Below are 15,908 nucleotides of genomic sequence, written 5' to 3'. Positions count from 1 at the left end.
ATTGGATTTGTGTTATGTATTAGACTTATTCACTCTTGTTTCTATTTTGGAAAATGTATCATTAAAATATTTTTGAAAAATTTTTCAACTGCATCTTTCATGGGTAGATATGCACACATTAATCTCTTCCATATTTGGGTTTTAGAATATCTACTTATATGTTTTGCTCTGGCTTCATATTATTTACTTGTCAGTTTATGTTTTATCAGATGTAATTTGAGCTTATTCATAAAACTGGTTGATCATTGGTGGATTAAATGATTCACACATTTACCTACATAAGAGAAATTCAGGATTCACTTGGCAGTAATTTACCAATTCAAGACATATTTAGAAAAAAGTCTAAATAAACATATCGAAATATACTTGACATGCTTGACATATTGTGACAACTTGTTCATTCAGATTCCATGTTAAGATTTATACAGCAAACGTTTGCTTAAATGTTGTGGAGGTTGAGACTATTCAACAGAGACCTATATAAATTATGATTGATGGAATCGAACATGATTTATGGAATCGAAAATGTAGGAGAAAGCAAAGAATTGTACATTTCCTATTCCATATATACGGATTTTAAAAAATTATATTTGCAACTTGTTCAAAGAATGACAAACTTCTTTTATGATGTTCACAGGTGACAAAAGGATTTGAAGATTGAACGAGTAGTTTTGAGAATTTCAACTCATGAGAAGTTCATCAAAGCGACTGAGAAAAATTGCAACCTGTGCAGCGCTTTTTAGTCATAACTCAAAATACTTACATGTCAAGTCTCACTGTTACTTATGAATATTCACACATTCATACGTGGACATGGAGGGAGTCAGAAGACTTGGGAGGAACCATAATCCAGGATGAAAACAGCAAAGATAGATAGATAGATAGATAGATAGATAGATAGATAGATAGATAGATAGATAGATAGATAGATAGATAGATAGATAGATAGATAGATAGATAGAGAGAGAGATAGATAGATAGATAGATAGATAGAGAGAGAGAGAGAGAGATAGATAGATAGATAGATAGATAGATAGATAGATAGATAGATAGATAGATAGATAGATAGATAGATAGATAGATAGATAGATAGATAGATAGATAGATAGATAGATAGATAGATAGATAGATAGATAGATAGATAGATAGATAGAGAGAGAGATAGAGAGAGAGACAGACAGACAGACAGACAGATAGCAATTAAAATCAACAGCAATATTAAGAAGTAGAAAGATGAAGAGGATATAGAAGATGTGGAGAGTCAAGGCCTAGAAAAATAGACAGACAGACAGTCAGACAGACAGAGATATATCCCTCTCCTCTCATTTTTCTCCGCAGCTCTGTGGTTTAGCTGCCCTAATCCCAGGGTTGTCTCTTAATGAAGCCTGGATGCGTGAGGCTGGATTGTAAGATAAAGACTTTATGATTAACGTGTCTACTCGCCTGTGCAGACTTTTCTCCTCACCGACTCCGGGTCAGCATAATCCAGTCCTGACATCAGACCACAAACTAAATACTCACATAAATACAATTGAATTCACACAGAGAGAGCTGGAGTTAAAGCCAGAAAAAGAGAGGAAAATGTAAAAAGGATGACAGAAATAACAGACCTGATCTGAGAGCGGTGGTTTTGGTCAATATCAATGACCACCCACAGAGAGGTCAATGAAAGAGGTCACAAGGCCACACCGGGTCAGGGCTCAGTGGTGAGAATGGTCACTCATTACATCGTTACTTTTCCTCATCGTTTACTCTGTACTTCTGCACAGAGTTGCAGCAGCTCGTCATTTTAGACCAGATATTTTTAAGTATGATGTTAGAGGTTGCATTATGGGAGACATTTTCCTAATCCCGAAAAACACCCTGATGAACATCCCACTCCTGATCCGTGTGGGGAGAAATATATCGCTTTGTTTTCACAAGGATTAGTATAAGCCTCTGTGTGTAAGAGTGTATTTGTAAAGCAAAAGAAAGCAGGGACTGTGATGAAGGGAGGGGATGAATAACAAAAGAAGGGCATCTCTCTGGTCAACAGACATGCAGACACTCACAGACAGAACGTTTAGCTCTCACATGATAAATGATGGATTTGATAAAGCGCTGTCTTTAGAGCAGAAAACATTTTAAAAGAAAGAAGACAAAGAATCAGCTGGAGTCCCAATAAACCTTTTTGAGCACCGACGTCTAACACAGTTTGATGAAGGAACATAAAATGTTTTGGTTGCATTGAAGACCTTTATTGCTCATATCCTTCATCAGCTGCTCTACATTCTCCTCATAAATCTCTCCTGGTTGACCATTGTCTGTGTCTTCAGTGTCAGTTTTTCTCATGCGTCTGTTGATTTGCTGTTTCCAGTCAGTTTATTCCTCTGTTCTCATTTTCCTGTTTTTTATTCCAGAATATGTCTTTGCTGCAGTTTTTTAACATTGAGCTTAATTTCTTGCATCCATTACCATCCTGTTTACTCTGCATGGTTAAATATGGGCCCTCATTAAGTCTTGTTAGTGCCTAAAAGAAGCAAATCTCTGTGTCACATCAAAATTTTCTCCAATAGAAACAAATTGTAATCTATTCCTTTTTTAAAAAGTAAAAAACAAAATCTGATCTAAGAAAGTATAAAAAAAATACTTCAATTAGATTCATTTTACCAGGGTTTTTATGGATACCAGCACATGTGCCAATTATTTTAAAACGTGTTTACTGTTCTTGAAGCGTCTGCATGTCAGTCGTATTTGCTGCAGTCTGCACAGGTTTGTCTGGCATCATGTTCATCTTACATGCTCACGCTGCCGGATGTGCTGTTTGGGATAAAACACTGCTAAGCTGATGATCAGGGATCAGTGTCTGAACGTTTCCATTAATTCACTAATCCTGATGAAGAGGGGCAGTCAGTGCTGCCTCTCTTCGTGTTTACTGATGCACAGCACTGCAGTGTCTGACAAAGCAACAATTTCATTTCATAAAAACACCGGGGGGAAACGATGTCAAGAAGGGTAGTTATCGAACACAGAGGAAGACAAACACCGCCACCAAGTGGTGAGTGCTGTAAATGCAGAGTAGTTTAGGAGTTTGACCACTAGATGTCGCTGTTAGACCACTTCTTGAAGCGCTGACGTCTGCTTCTGAAAACATTGAGGTATAGATGGTATATCATCTATTAAACATGGTCAGCTGAAAAATCTAAATGTGCAAATTGAATATTCCAGTAAGATGTTTTTATATCTCCAGAAACATATTCACACAAACACAGATTCAAAAAAGACACATTAGGTGGGAAATCATCTTTTAAACACCACATGCCTGCAGAGCGAGGGGGGGATTTTGGAATAAAATTAACCTATTTGCATGTAAACTGGCTGATGGAGTTTGTTTGGATTGGAATAATCAGGCTAATGAAGATACCTGGGGACTCCGCTTCATCAGAAATCTCCATGCTGCCCTCTCTATCCTGCGAGCAATCATATCTGTAATTATTTACTGTGAAAGTACATGAAGCGGGATTAATCAAGGAAATCTGACTGATTAAATCTTCAAAGGCAGCAGTGATGCACAAGGGCTACCAGGGAAAGAGGGATGTAGTCGGCGCTTTTATCCTTGACGTGGAGAATAGGGATGTGAGTAAGCAGGAGGTTGTTTTTGTGCTTTCAGAAAAAACAGCCACAGTTTGAGGGAGAACGGGTCATTTGAGTTGAATGTAGCTGATAACTGCAATTATGAGAGATACTGGAGACAAATATAATATTTTGGTTATTAGCTTTAAGTATGCAACAGCTAAAAGAATACACTGTGACTATTGTAAAAATAGAGTTGTTGAATTTTAGGTTTGGGTTTCAATCTATTTTCTAGATAGATTGAAAAGATTCTTAGAAAAACATAGTTTGAACAAGTGTAAGAGGTATGCAAAAATATAATGGTTACTACTTAATAGTTCACACGAGTACAGGATTTGAGTCTGCTTTTCCCTTTGGACCTTGTAGATCAGAACCAGTCTGAGCTGAAAGGGATCCTTCTTCAAATTATTTGTATTTTTGTCACCCTGAAAAGTTATTCTCAAAGAAATATACTGTATACATATACAGAGAGAGAGAGAGAAGAGGAGAGGAGAGGATATATATATATAACTAGAATTGCTAGGACATTAGGTTGTTTTGTAGTTTGATTTGATTCATTATTATTGTGTTAGTTTCTTATTTTGGTTAGATCAGTCTTGTTTCCCGTTTTCTTTAGTTCAGTCCTTTCCTGGTGACTCTAGTTTTATTATGTTTAGTTTGCTTTACTGCTAGATTAATTTTCTAGTCTCCTGTGTACTCTTCCTCCTCTCCATGTGCCACTTTCTCTTTCTCTCTCCCTCTCCTCAGTCTGATTCTGCTTTCTCTCCCCTCACACCTGCAACCTGTTAACTAATCAGCCCAGGTCCATTGTTTGAGCATTCAAGCTCCCAGTACATAAGCACCTCTTTCTCAGTCCCTCCTCGCTGGTTCCTCCCATCTTTTCTCCTGCATTTGCCTGCTCCACCCTGTGTTCTCCTTGAGTCTCCTTGCTGATTTATTCCCTTGTTCTGCCCTGGCTGCCTGTGAGTTTTGTAAGTTTGTTAATTTTTTAAATAAAATTAAAACTCGACGCTTCCGCCTGCTGTATTTGGGTCCACTCAACAAGAATGCAACATGACAAAAACTAGATATCATCTTTGTGTTTTTGTCTCTTACTAAAATAAATTATTAGGAATCAGACCTTTGTGTCATTAATACAGTAAATCCTTGATTACATATAGTTAAAACACTGTATTTCTCTGTATCTAAACTGTTTGATTTTTCTGTGATTTTCCATGATTTCTTCTGGTGGTAGGACAAATTTCCCTACAGGGGTGATAATAAAGTCAGTGAACTTTGAAAGTAAATCTTAATTAGGTGAGTTTTCATTTCCTTTCTCAATTCCTTTTTAAATTTATGAAATAGCTCACTCAGTGGGAATGAATAAATTAATCTTTTAGATAAAAAGAAAATGAATACATTTCTCTGTTCTTACAGAAAATGTATTGGACTTTACAGAAGCTACAAAGGACATCTACTGTTTCAGAGATGCTAACAAATTCTTTGTATCTGTAATATCATGATTAGAGGAGAAAACTGAAACGGAAACTTTTTGTTACTGTTCATTAAAAAACAAAAAACACTGCAGCACATCTGTTTCTCCCAGGAAGAAAAGCCGCTGCCTAAAACTAATGAGCCATTATTTAAAAGTTATGGGACTGTTTGGGAACTCTTAATAAAGATTTGTCATACGGAAAAGAGTCAGACAGATAATTATTAGAAATATATTGTGGGAAGATTCACTGTTTTTCAGTATTGCTTAAAACAACAGCTACAGTAAGTGACAAAAACAGTTCCTGGAAAGGGACTGTGATTCAAATTACCTTAACCCAGTTTAAATGGATTATGATTCAAATATAAAGGCCGATCTATATATATAACCCAAAGTAGACAGAATAATAAAGATTTATCAGTATACTTTGTGTATTCATCTGTCATATATATGACAGAAGTTATGTCACGGCTCTGCATTTGAAGGGCGTAAACACTGCCGAGCCACATATAGATCAGAGACACAGAGGTATGTAGCTTCCTGCAAAGCCTTGCAGATGTTATGTTGAGTGTTCATGTAAAAGTTTTATGACTGAGAGAGAGACAAAATTGCTTGGAGAGAGCAGCGTGGTCAGCTGTCTTTACACCAACAATGCTGTCAGGACATAAACATGTTTACAGGCCTATTTTAAGCCCTTCTCCATTTTAGCCAGAAAAAATTGGTCCATGGAGCATTACAATAAGATGTGGTTAAGAGATAGAGCTTTGCAAATGGTTGGGTAAGACTAGGAAATTTATGCAAGTGTGTGTAATTTGTTTTTAAGTGATGGAGACACATCTTTGTGTGTCTGTGTGTTAGTGTGTAACTGTGTCCCCTGACGAAATGTGCTTACAGCTCCAGTTTGCCGTCCTTCCTTGCTGTCCCTGAACCTAACCTCTATGCGGCACGTTGCCAGACGGAGCTGGTGCATCTGTTTTCTGGGAGTTCGCATTATTCAAATGGAATAAAAGTCAGGGTGTGTGCCTGAAATAAAAGGGGAATATGAGTTTAAATGGATGTGTCGTTAAAAGTGCAATGGGAGCCCGGGATATCCAACAGGACAATCTTTTTATTGCAATTTACACAAAAGGCCACTATCACATGTTTAGATTTCTGTAAGATTAAACCCAACCACACATTTATTTTCCACTTTGCATCAAAGCTTAGAGGAGCTGAGACTGTCCTATATATCAGAGTTAGATTGACATTTACTCGTCGGTTTCACCTCGGCGCTCGTCTTCTGCTCCTTCACTCTCTCCTTACGTACCTCTTTAAAATGACACATGCAAGCACATTTCAGATATCTGATCTGAATCTACACCTTAACTGGCAGCGAGGAGGAATTGACATGTGGGGACGGAGAACTCCCACAGTATCAAGTTTACAAGGTTTGGGGGACTGTTTTAATGTCAAAGTTGTGTATTTAATTTTCAGCATTGCTTTGTGTGTGTTAGTTTCGCTTACACACATGCTTTGGGTGCTGATCTTTTGCTCCATGTTTCCATTTAGTAAACTCTGTATGGTCCTGCAGAAAGTCTCCTCACCTTTTTAGTCACTAAAAATTCATTAATCAGATGATAAAAACTTGTTAGGCTGCAGAATGTACCTAGAAACTCATAGAAGAATTACAGTCTGTAGTTCATCTCTGTGTCTACCAAGTCATTTTTCCATTTCCGTCTTCAACTGGAATCTTTAAGTCTAGTTTCAGTGACTCAACATCCTCCTGCACCCAGTCTGCAATCCCTATTTTCTTTGATCTGCCATCCGTTGCTGGGTTTTCCCTCCTCCGTTCAGCCCCTCCTTCCCCTCACATTCCCTCTCTCTCGCTCTGCCTGTATCTCCCCCCTTCCACAGTTGTCCTCACATATTAGGTTCCCCTGTCCTAAGAAGCAGAATTAGCCTGGAATCTTGTGCACTTGTTTCCTTCAATCCTAGGAAGGAGGTGACGACATAAAGGGAAAACAAGAGGGAAATACAGACTCTTAAGAGGCTTTGAGACAAACTTAAGAAAGGAGGATAAACTGTGTGAAAGGAAGATGAACATGCAGATGCTTGTTGTTTGATGCGGCTTCACTGAAGGCATGTGGCTGCCTGCACACAGTGTTTCCCTCCACACTCTCCAGCCGACTGGTGGAAGATCTGCATTCATGTGGCTGAGTGCTACGTGATTTATCCAAATAACGTGAGAATACTTTCTTTGCTCCACTCTACGCGGACGTATCCATACTACTTTATGCTGGCTGACGCACTGAGTTCTGGAGCTGGGGAGAACGGATCTAAATCAGTCTGAACAACGTGAAAACCTGAGGCAGCAGATGTGGGGCTCAGGTAAGGCTAAGAAAGCACCTTCAGGTAGCAGTACCTGTCCTTTGATCACTTTAAAAAGAGCTGAGAGGCTACATCCGCTGGGGTCCGCTCATAACTGCCTTTTTCTGAACAGAACCAAAGAGCAAGTGACATAACACGAGGCTCTGATGGGTTTTATGCTTTGATGAAAGTCGGCAAACATCGGCATGTAACACGTCTGTCCACTTAATCTTGTTCTGGCCAGTGGGTTTGATGCAGTACAAAGAGCGACAGAGAGAAGGAGGGGGATTCAGGGAGGCAGGTTTCACCTGTACACAACGATTGGCTCCATGGTGTAAATTGGTGGTGGCAGAGTCATGCTGTGAGGATGCTTTTCTTCACCAGGTACTGGGAGGATGGTCAGAGAATATCGAACCTCAAACAGTTTGAATCAAATGCGCTATAATGGTTCTGTTAAAGTCCAGAGCTACACTTAATTTGTTGCAAGACCTGAAAAGTGATGTGCGCTGACTCTCTTCAGCCATTCTGTCTGAGCTTGAGTTATTTTGAGAAAATATTGCACAAGAATATTGGTTAGTCTTTAGATCTGCAGACCTGGTAGAGACAAAACCCCAAAAGATTCTCGCTGAAATAGCAGCAAAAGGCGGTTCTACAAAATATTTACTCCGCAAGGCTTAAAGCAAATGAATGGACATTATCTGGAAAAAAAAAATTAAAATCATACTTCGACTTTAAAAATATGTTTTTTTGTGTTGGTCTATCACAGAAAATCCCAATACAATCCATTGAAATTCCACAGACTGTGACAAACATGAAGGAGTATTAATATTATTTCAAGCTACTGAATTTCCTGACATTCAAGCTGTCCCTCCTGCAGCTTTACAACAGAAATATCATGCACACATAAAAAGCCCCAGGTGGTGGAAGCAAAAAGTCAATAAAACTGCAATTCAGTGATTGCATTCTGCCTGAGGAGGACATGTAGCTGAAATCTCCAAAACAACAAGAATTTCAGTCTGTGTGTTTTCCTTCTGTTGTTGAAAAGATGTCTGGTGACACAGAGCTAAGAGAAGTTTAAAAAAGCAAGATTTAAGATTTTAGAACTAAAATATGGAAACCTTAAGATTTATTTAAGATTTTTATGTCAGCATTAGGATTTTGTTCCCTGCTATAAATGTGATTTATGAGCCAACTTCACGTATCAAAGTAAAATCATTTAATCAGAAGATTTTTTAGGATGGGATGGTAGTCAGAGCTTAATTAGTTTATTCTTTTAGAAATTTAAAGTCTCGGTATTAGCTTTAGATAAAATTTACAATAACACTGCACAATAAAAAAGGGTGTTGCTTATTGTTTTTATTTACAAAAACACGTTATACGTTTCTTGATAATTGCCAACAGAAGCCATCTTATATTTTTTCAGCAGCATTTTAATTGATTGTTTCCATTGATTATTTGACAATGACCTCCAAGTGTTTGAGGTTTGAAAACTTTCAGGCCATCACCATAATCCTTAGCTCCTTCCACGGACTTTATATCTACAAAATGCTTTCCATTAAGATGAAACATATTGGTAAAAATAAATATATCTAAGCAGCATGTGTCTATGTATTACTTAGATGTAAGTCTGCTAGTATTTGAATATTTTGGGGTTTAAATATAATCTTTTGGATGCATGTAGTTGTCATTACTTCTACAGTCCTTTTTTGTTTCTATGAGCTTACAAGGTGATATATTTATAGATATATTTTCTACATGTACTATTGGAAAATTTCTGTTTATTATTTTACGTATTTTTCTCCACCAGTTATCAAAGCAACGCTCCCCAACTAAACAACCGCAAAATTTCTTGTATGTGTAAAAACATGAGACACACAAATGATCATTTCAGAATCAAAAATTAAACCCCATTGAAAACTGTGAAGCAGTTTACTTTGCTAAAGAAAACAAAACATAGAGACTAAATCTGAGCAGCCTGGTAAATGATAAAAGTAAAACACGATCCTTTCGTCTCCTCATATTAAAGCTCTTTAAAATGTTAGTAGCTGATTATAACACATGCTTAAAGCTATTTCCTTGGGAGTTACACATCGAATGAAGACATCATTTAACTTTGGCAGGACTCTCATCTGGACTCTCTGCTAGCGGCTGAAGCTAATTTTAGTTTAACAAGGCTGTCGACACAGTTATGGCCTCTTGGGGCAGATTGAGGGAGTGAGAGGATGGCAGAGGTCACAATAAAGTAATCCTGACTGCACAGCTCACAGCCAAAAATTAGTCATTACACTCTGACTCAAAATGTTTGCACTCAACATGTTGGATGTTTTTCACAATCCAACATGTTTCTGTTTCTTTGGCATTTTTTTGTGTGCAATCCTCATACCTGATAGTTTGAGAACACACAACAATGTTCAGACATAATGAATAATATGAAGAAGTAATTGCCCTGCTACAAATTTCTAATGTTTCTGCTTATTTGTCAGACTAAATATAGTCTGATAAATAATACAGAAGCAGTTTCAAAATGATTTCATTTATTAAGGCATCATAAACTTGTACATGAAGTAGGTTAAAAGATGAGGTTCAAGAAAAATAATGTTACTAACATCAATTAGTCTGCAAAGTGTTAAAAATATAATTCAGAAGCTTTGGAATTCAAAGAAAAGTGGATCCGTTCACCTCAAATAGAGAAATTATGGAAAAGTGATGAATCTTCCCAGAAATGCACAGCCAACCAAAATTACTCCTAGAGCGTAACAACAATTTGCCGAGGAGGTCACAACTTAAGGTCAGAGTTCATGATTCTTAATTAAGAAAAAGAAATGGGAACAACAATAACTTCACAATTATCTATAAAACATCTATATGGCTCACAAGACTTTCAGAATAGCAACACCTGAAACATTTTAAAATGTAGTTTTTCCTTTGCTGTGCTTGTTTTTCTTTTATTGTGCTTATGTTGTTGTTTTTCTTCTAATTCATGCAAAGCACTTTAAAAGGCCTTGTTGCTGAAAAACTGCTATATAAATAAAATTTCTTCTTTTTCTCCTTGAGTTATGTAACAAACCAGCTGTTTATTGATTTAATGTTGTTCCCTCAATTATCTTCCTAACTTCACAATATTCTAAAATTTAGGCACAATAACTAACATATATTTTGATAATATTTATTTTACTCAAGACGTCTTTAGGAACACAGGAAGTGAACTCCAGAAAATGAAGAGCCTTTCATTATGACTTTGATGAAGCCCTCAGACCATGACTTTCCCCTTTGCATATATTTGAATAATAAAAGCTTATTAGAGCTTCAAAGACCACAGTGTCGTGAGCTGTGTAAATTAAAGGCTTGCAATAAATTTTTATAATTAACAGCCTTGTAAACATCTCAAAACTTTGCTATAAATCCCCAATGGAGCAACACCCAAACTCTCCTGCAGACATGCAGGATAGTTTGCAACATGAGCCCAGTGGTCTGGTTTCATCCTCCCGTGGTGACATCCATTAAAGTCATGCTGCGTCTGACCCTGCACCCTCAGACAGCCATATTAGCACCTGGCCTATTGGCTACAACAATACACCTGTCTGCATTATTCAGGCCGACTCTACTAATGAGGAAACCTTATCACACTAAGTCATGAGCGTCGGCCCAGGCTTAAACAGATGGGCTGACGTCGAGCTGCTGCAGGCCTTTCTGATGTCCTCATTCACGTAAAAGGCTTTTTAAAATTTGATTTATATGATACAAAAACACAAAGTAGTGTATAATTGTGAGCTGGGAGAAAAATAAGTTTTTTAAAATAAGAATTAAAGCTGCAGTACGTAACTTTTACTAAAAATGTTTTTTTTTATACATATTTATTAAAGTTATCATTATGTGGTGATAGTGTAATATAAAACAGATATTTGGTAAAAAATCTAGCTCCTCTGCTTTCTCCCAGTGCTCCCAGTGCTGACTGCAGAAATACACCACTCAGTCAGGAACAACCAATCAGAGTGAGGAGGTTTTTTTTTAGCGCTGTCAATCACCCTCATGCTCACCCCATCCCGCTTGCTCTATACTAAGCTAAACTGGTTCACCACAACATAGCCTGCCACAAATACTAAGGCCAGTTAGCATAGCCACCAAACAGTTTTCCTGTCAGAGTAAAATGTTTTTCCACCATTAGCTCCTTCAGCATCATACAGGAGTTGATTGACAGCGCTAAGGCCCTCCCCCTGACTCTGATTGGTTGTTTTTGACTGGGAGCGGTGAGGACTGCAGTAGTAGGTTGGGGAGGAGATTATCTCTCTCATATTATACTGTCACAACTTGGTGACAGTTTTAAATTAAAGTTTTTTGTAAAAGTTACAAACTGCAGCTTTAATCTTCAGTCTCACTGAGCCAAAATTTTAAAGACACCTTCCTTCAGCTGCAGTGCTTCGGTTGTAACTCTGGCTGTAAATTCCTGCAGGACAGATTATTTTAGGATTGCTCTGTATTTTGTTGCTTCCCTGACAAGCATTCCCACAGCATGATGCTGCTGCCACCAACGTTTCACAGAGGGGATGATGTGTTCAACATGACTGTAAATCTTCTACAAAACACATTTTTAGTCTCAGTTTGCTGTTTGCATATGAAGACTGTTCAGCACTTTGGTCAGTTTTGTTGTTTTAAAAATGCTTATGGATAAATTTGGCTTGGCTCCAGACTTATTCCGGACTTCGTGGTTGATTCTCCGATTAATGCTGTCTCTTCCCAGCCTGGTTCAAGTGGGCAGCCATGTCTTTGTATTTCTTTCAGGCTCTTTCAGATGATGGATTGAACTTTGCTTTGAGATATTAAACGCTTGGAAAATTGTTTTAAACTCTAATTCTGATTTAAATTTCTCCACAACTTTATTGTTGACCTCTCTGTTGTATTTCTGTCTTCTTAATGATGCCTGTTCACTGATATTTGCTAACAAGCTTCTGAGGTATTTAAAGAATAACTTCATACTGAGATTAACTTACACACAAGTGGCTATATTAACTAAAAAGGTTACGTTAGCTTTTGTACTTAGCGATGTCGGTGGGGCTGAATACAAATGGACTTCACACTTTTGGGATTTTATTTGTGAAAAATATGCATTAATTTGTGTTTGTTTATCTCATAAACTCCTTACAAAATACAGTAATGTAGTTATAATGTGATCAAATTGTTTTGGCACTGCCTCATTATTTTATGGACATGCTGTCAGCATAACTCTTGTATTACTGAAAGCTGAGGCTTTTGTGACAGTCTAATGTGGTTTATAAAACATCCATTAGCACAGAGTTGTGCTTTTATTAGACTGCATTGTTCTGCTTTACGTTGCAAAAGATGTGCATGCAAAGAGTATTTGAGCTCATTCAACAGCCTTTGCCTATGACTGTCAAGCAGCTGTCAGCATTTCTCTTCATCTTGCTGTTTCACCACATCTTCCACATTTCCTCGCCCTAAACGTCCAAGCAGGAGTCAGTTCACATTAACCTCAATCTCTCCTCACCTCCACACACTGTTTCATTGAGTCTCTGAAGCTGTCAGTCTGCGCTGCACCTTTGTGTCTGCCTCCATTTTTTGTTCTCCTCGCACAGCTTTCAGTGAACACTGTCAATGTTTTCTTTTATTTTTTTGGAGTGGGGAAGAATATCCCTCCAACCTAAAAGTCTAAAGACAGGTGGACACCAGTGGAAACATCCAGGATTATAGAGAGACAGAAGATGTTGTCAGAGCTGGCTTTAATGCACCTGAGAGACGAGTGAATGGAGGATCGGTGTGCAGCGAGACAAGGAAGCATGACTGAAAAATGACCGGTAGTAAACAGAAAAGAAACGGTGACAGAAAGAAAAGGAGAGCAGAAATGACAGCCACATTATCACTCTGCCTCCTGATTCAAACACCACAAGTAAACGCTCTGCTCTGGCTCGTCTCATTGGCTGCACCTCCAGCCAATCATAGCTCGGGAATGCAAGGTGCCTTTAGGTTATACCCAACCCCAAAATATGAGGGAGAGACAGAGAGAGGCATGCTGTAGTGCAGAGGTTCCTCCTGTGAGGCGAGCCTCCTTGTGTCTGGTGTTCCTCCTGCATCACAGAGAATAAATTACAGGCTTCCTTGCAGCAGCTTGAGTGCATGTTGTGTTGCAGCTCAGGCTGCTGGGCTTTCTCCTCCGTCAACAGCTGGCTGAGCCGAGTGTCGAGTTCAGAGGCAGAGCAAGCTTTTTGCAAGGACGAGGAGGACGAAGAGGGGAACGAGGTTAGGGGCTAGAAAAAGTGAAAGTTGTGATGGTGATTGGGTTTTTCCACCTTGAGTTTTACGAGTCAGAAATGTAGGGCGCCAAAGATTTGAGTCATCCCTTCAGCTGACTGAGGAGTACAGGAGTGAAACGGGAAGACAACGTGGGAAACAGAAGTGGAAGGATTCAGGATGATCCTGGGTAAGACCGCATTTGAGAGCTCCTGCTTCTTTTTACTGCTATTGATCTGATTGACTGGCTTCTCGCTGGCACACAGCTTTCTTTCAGAATGGTCACTTAAAGTTTTGGCTGTTCTATCCAGCTCATTTTATAACATTTTTAGGAATTTTTACCTTCTATGAACTGCATGGTTTCAAGATTGTGGAGTCTTTGGAGAATGTGGGCATTGTTTTCTTATAGGTTGGGTTATAATCTGAAGTTTCTCCAGTTATCAAAATACATCAAACCTATTAAACCTATTAAAACCGGCATTATACCAAATTTAGTTTTTCCACATATGAGCCAAATAGGTTCATTTCAACAAGATGCCCTTTATCTGAGTTACCTCTTTTGTTCTGTTTTCACTTTTGATGAACTGTTTCATATTTTAATGCCGAGCCTGCTGTGAAATGGTTTCCTTATGTTACCACATATGGAACTATAACTAGAAACCCATTTCCTATGGGTCTTCATGTCAAGAACGTCACGTTTTGTAGACATAATCTCATTATGTCTATTAAAAGAGGGATGTCACATGAAATATCATTTTTATATCATGTTTTAATGTTATTTCTTCATCAAAAACATACCTGGAGTTTTCTATGGCAACCATTCGAGGTGCTTAAACTCTTACTCTCACAAAGCGCCGCCTATTTCCACCAATCTCCTCCTTGGAGTTGCAGTCTCCAGCTGAGCTTCGACCTCACAGAGCCTCTCAACTCAGCTCCTCCAGACTAGCGGCAGCAGCAATTAGCTGAGCTTATCGTACAAACTACTTCTCAGTCCAACGCTTCTGAGAAGGGTTATTAACGGCATCATGGAGTAGCATTGTTGAGATTATGTTTTGTAAAGATCAGGAGCTTCTAAAGGTTTTGGAGGCCTAATTTCAAGGAATCAATTTGCAAAGTAAAATTTCTTATAAGTCATGTTTGATATATGCAGCGTTTTTGTAGCTGATTGGTTTGTGATTGACTAAATGTGATTTACTTTTTCCTCATTGCTAGAAAAATCACAAATAGTTCAACATTTCAGTCTAAAGAAGAAGATGACTTGTAGTTTTTATCATGTAATGTGACTTTAGTCTTACACTGAAAAGAATTGGTGAATTTAGGTTTTGGAATGACTTAAATCTAAATCCAACAAATCATTTGTGAGTGAGGAGGACAAGAGTTGCTCACTCTGTGTGAAATGTGGGATGCTGCCAATATCTTAAGAAGAATAAAAACTGAATGTGAATGAAAATCTGCTTCAACAAAGTACAAGTGAAGCTGGCCCTGATTCTTTTCTGCAGAAGAAACATGCTGAAGTCAGACATTTTTAGACACGATAGGCTGCTAAAGTCATAAAATCTTGAAGAAAATGTTACCTCAGTAGTCACACGGACAGTCAATGCGTCACATTTAATTAGCAAGGACTCAAATGAAGATTGTTGATGAAAGAAGGTTAAATGATGACATGCAGCCTCACTTCCTGTCGGCGGTCAGGCAGTTTAATTTTTAGACCCCCGTCACACCCGTTGAACATCAGCATCGCATTTTAATTAGGCATGAAGAAATGTCAATAGCGTCAGCAATGACATTCTACTTCCTGTTTTCAGTTTGTAGCTTAAACCAACCACTTCATACCCATGTTTTTAAAACATGATGCATCAGGGAATGTGTAGTTCATAATATTTATTAAATATGGAGATAGATATTAATTAAAATGCTAAATTTTGTTCAATTGTTTCTTTTAATCTGAAGTGTTAAACTGAATTACTATTTGTTTTAATTCTGATCCCCATCCGATTCTCAGAAAATATGTCAGATTATGAACCCTTATGAATCCATTACAATGTTATGTGAGGTTCTGCTGTTTAACAATATTTACTGGCATTATGTAACCAAATGGTGTTACGGTAGACAATGAGTGGAACATAATTATTTCTGAAAAGGGGTGAAAAAAATTACCAAAACTACAAAAATATGAAATGACCCACCAACTTGTGTGATTTTTCCACAGTTTAGTCCCTTTAAACTGTGTTTCTTT

General features: G+C 38.0%; 1 protein-coding gene across 2 annotated transcripts in view; it reads left to right on the top strand.

Annotated features, from left to right (window-relative positions):
- Positions 1–6,997: 6,997 nt before the first annotated feature.
- The window catches only part of LOC114135121 (zinc finger protein 385A-like), a 46,732-nt gene continuing 37,821 nt past the window's right edge, over positions 6,998–15,908 (top strand). The window contains exon 1 of one of the 2 annotated variants that reach the window (XM_028002096.1): positions 6,998–7,450. In XM_028002096.1, the coding sequence (XP_027857897.1) occupies positions 7,438–7,450 (13 nt within the window). In that variant the 5' untranslated portion in view covers positions 6,998–7,437. Of the gene's footprint in view, positions 7,451–11,423; positions 13,863–15,908 lie in introns of those variants that run through there. The other variant, XM_028002097.1, reaches the window with a different exon arrangement.

The sequence above is a fragment of the Xiphophorus couchianus genome, chromosome 20, assembly GCF_001444195.1.
Source record: "Xiphophorus couchianus chromosome 20, X_couchianus-1.0, whole genome shotgun sequence".
Classification (NCBI taxonomy): Eukaryota; Metazoa; Chordata; class Actinopteri; order Cyprinodontiformes; family Poeciliidae; genus Xiphophorus; species Xiphophorus couchianus.
This window is presented reverse-complemented; position numbering and strand designations above follow the sequence as displayed.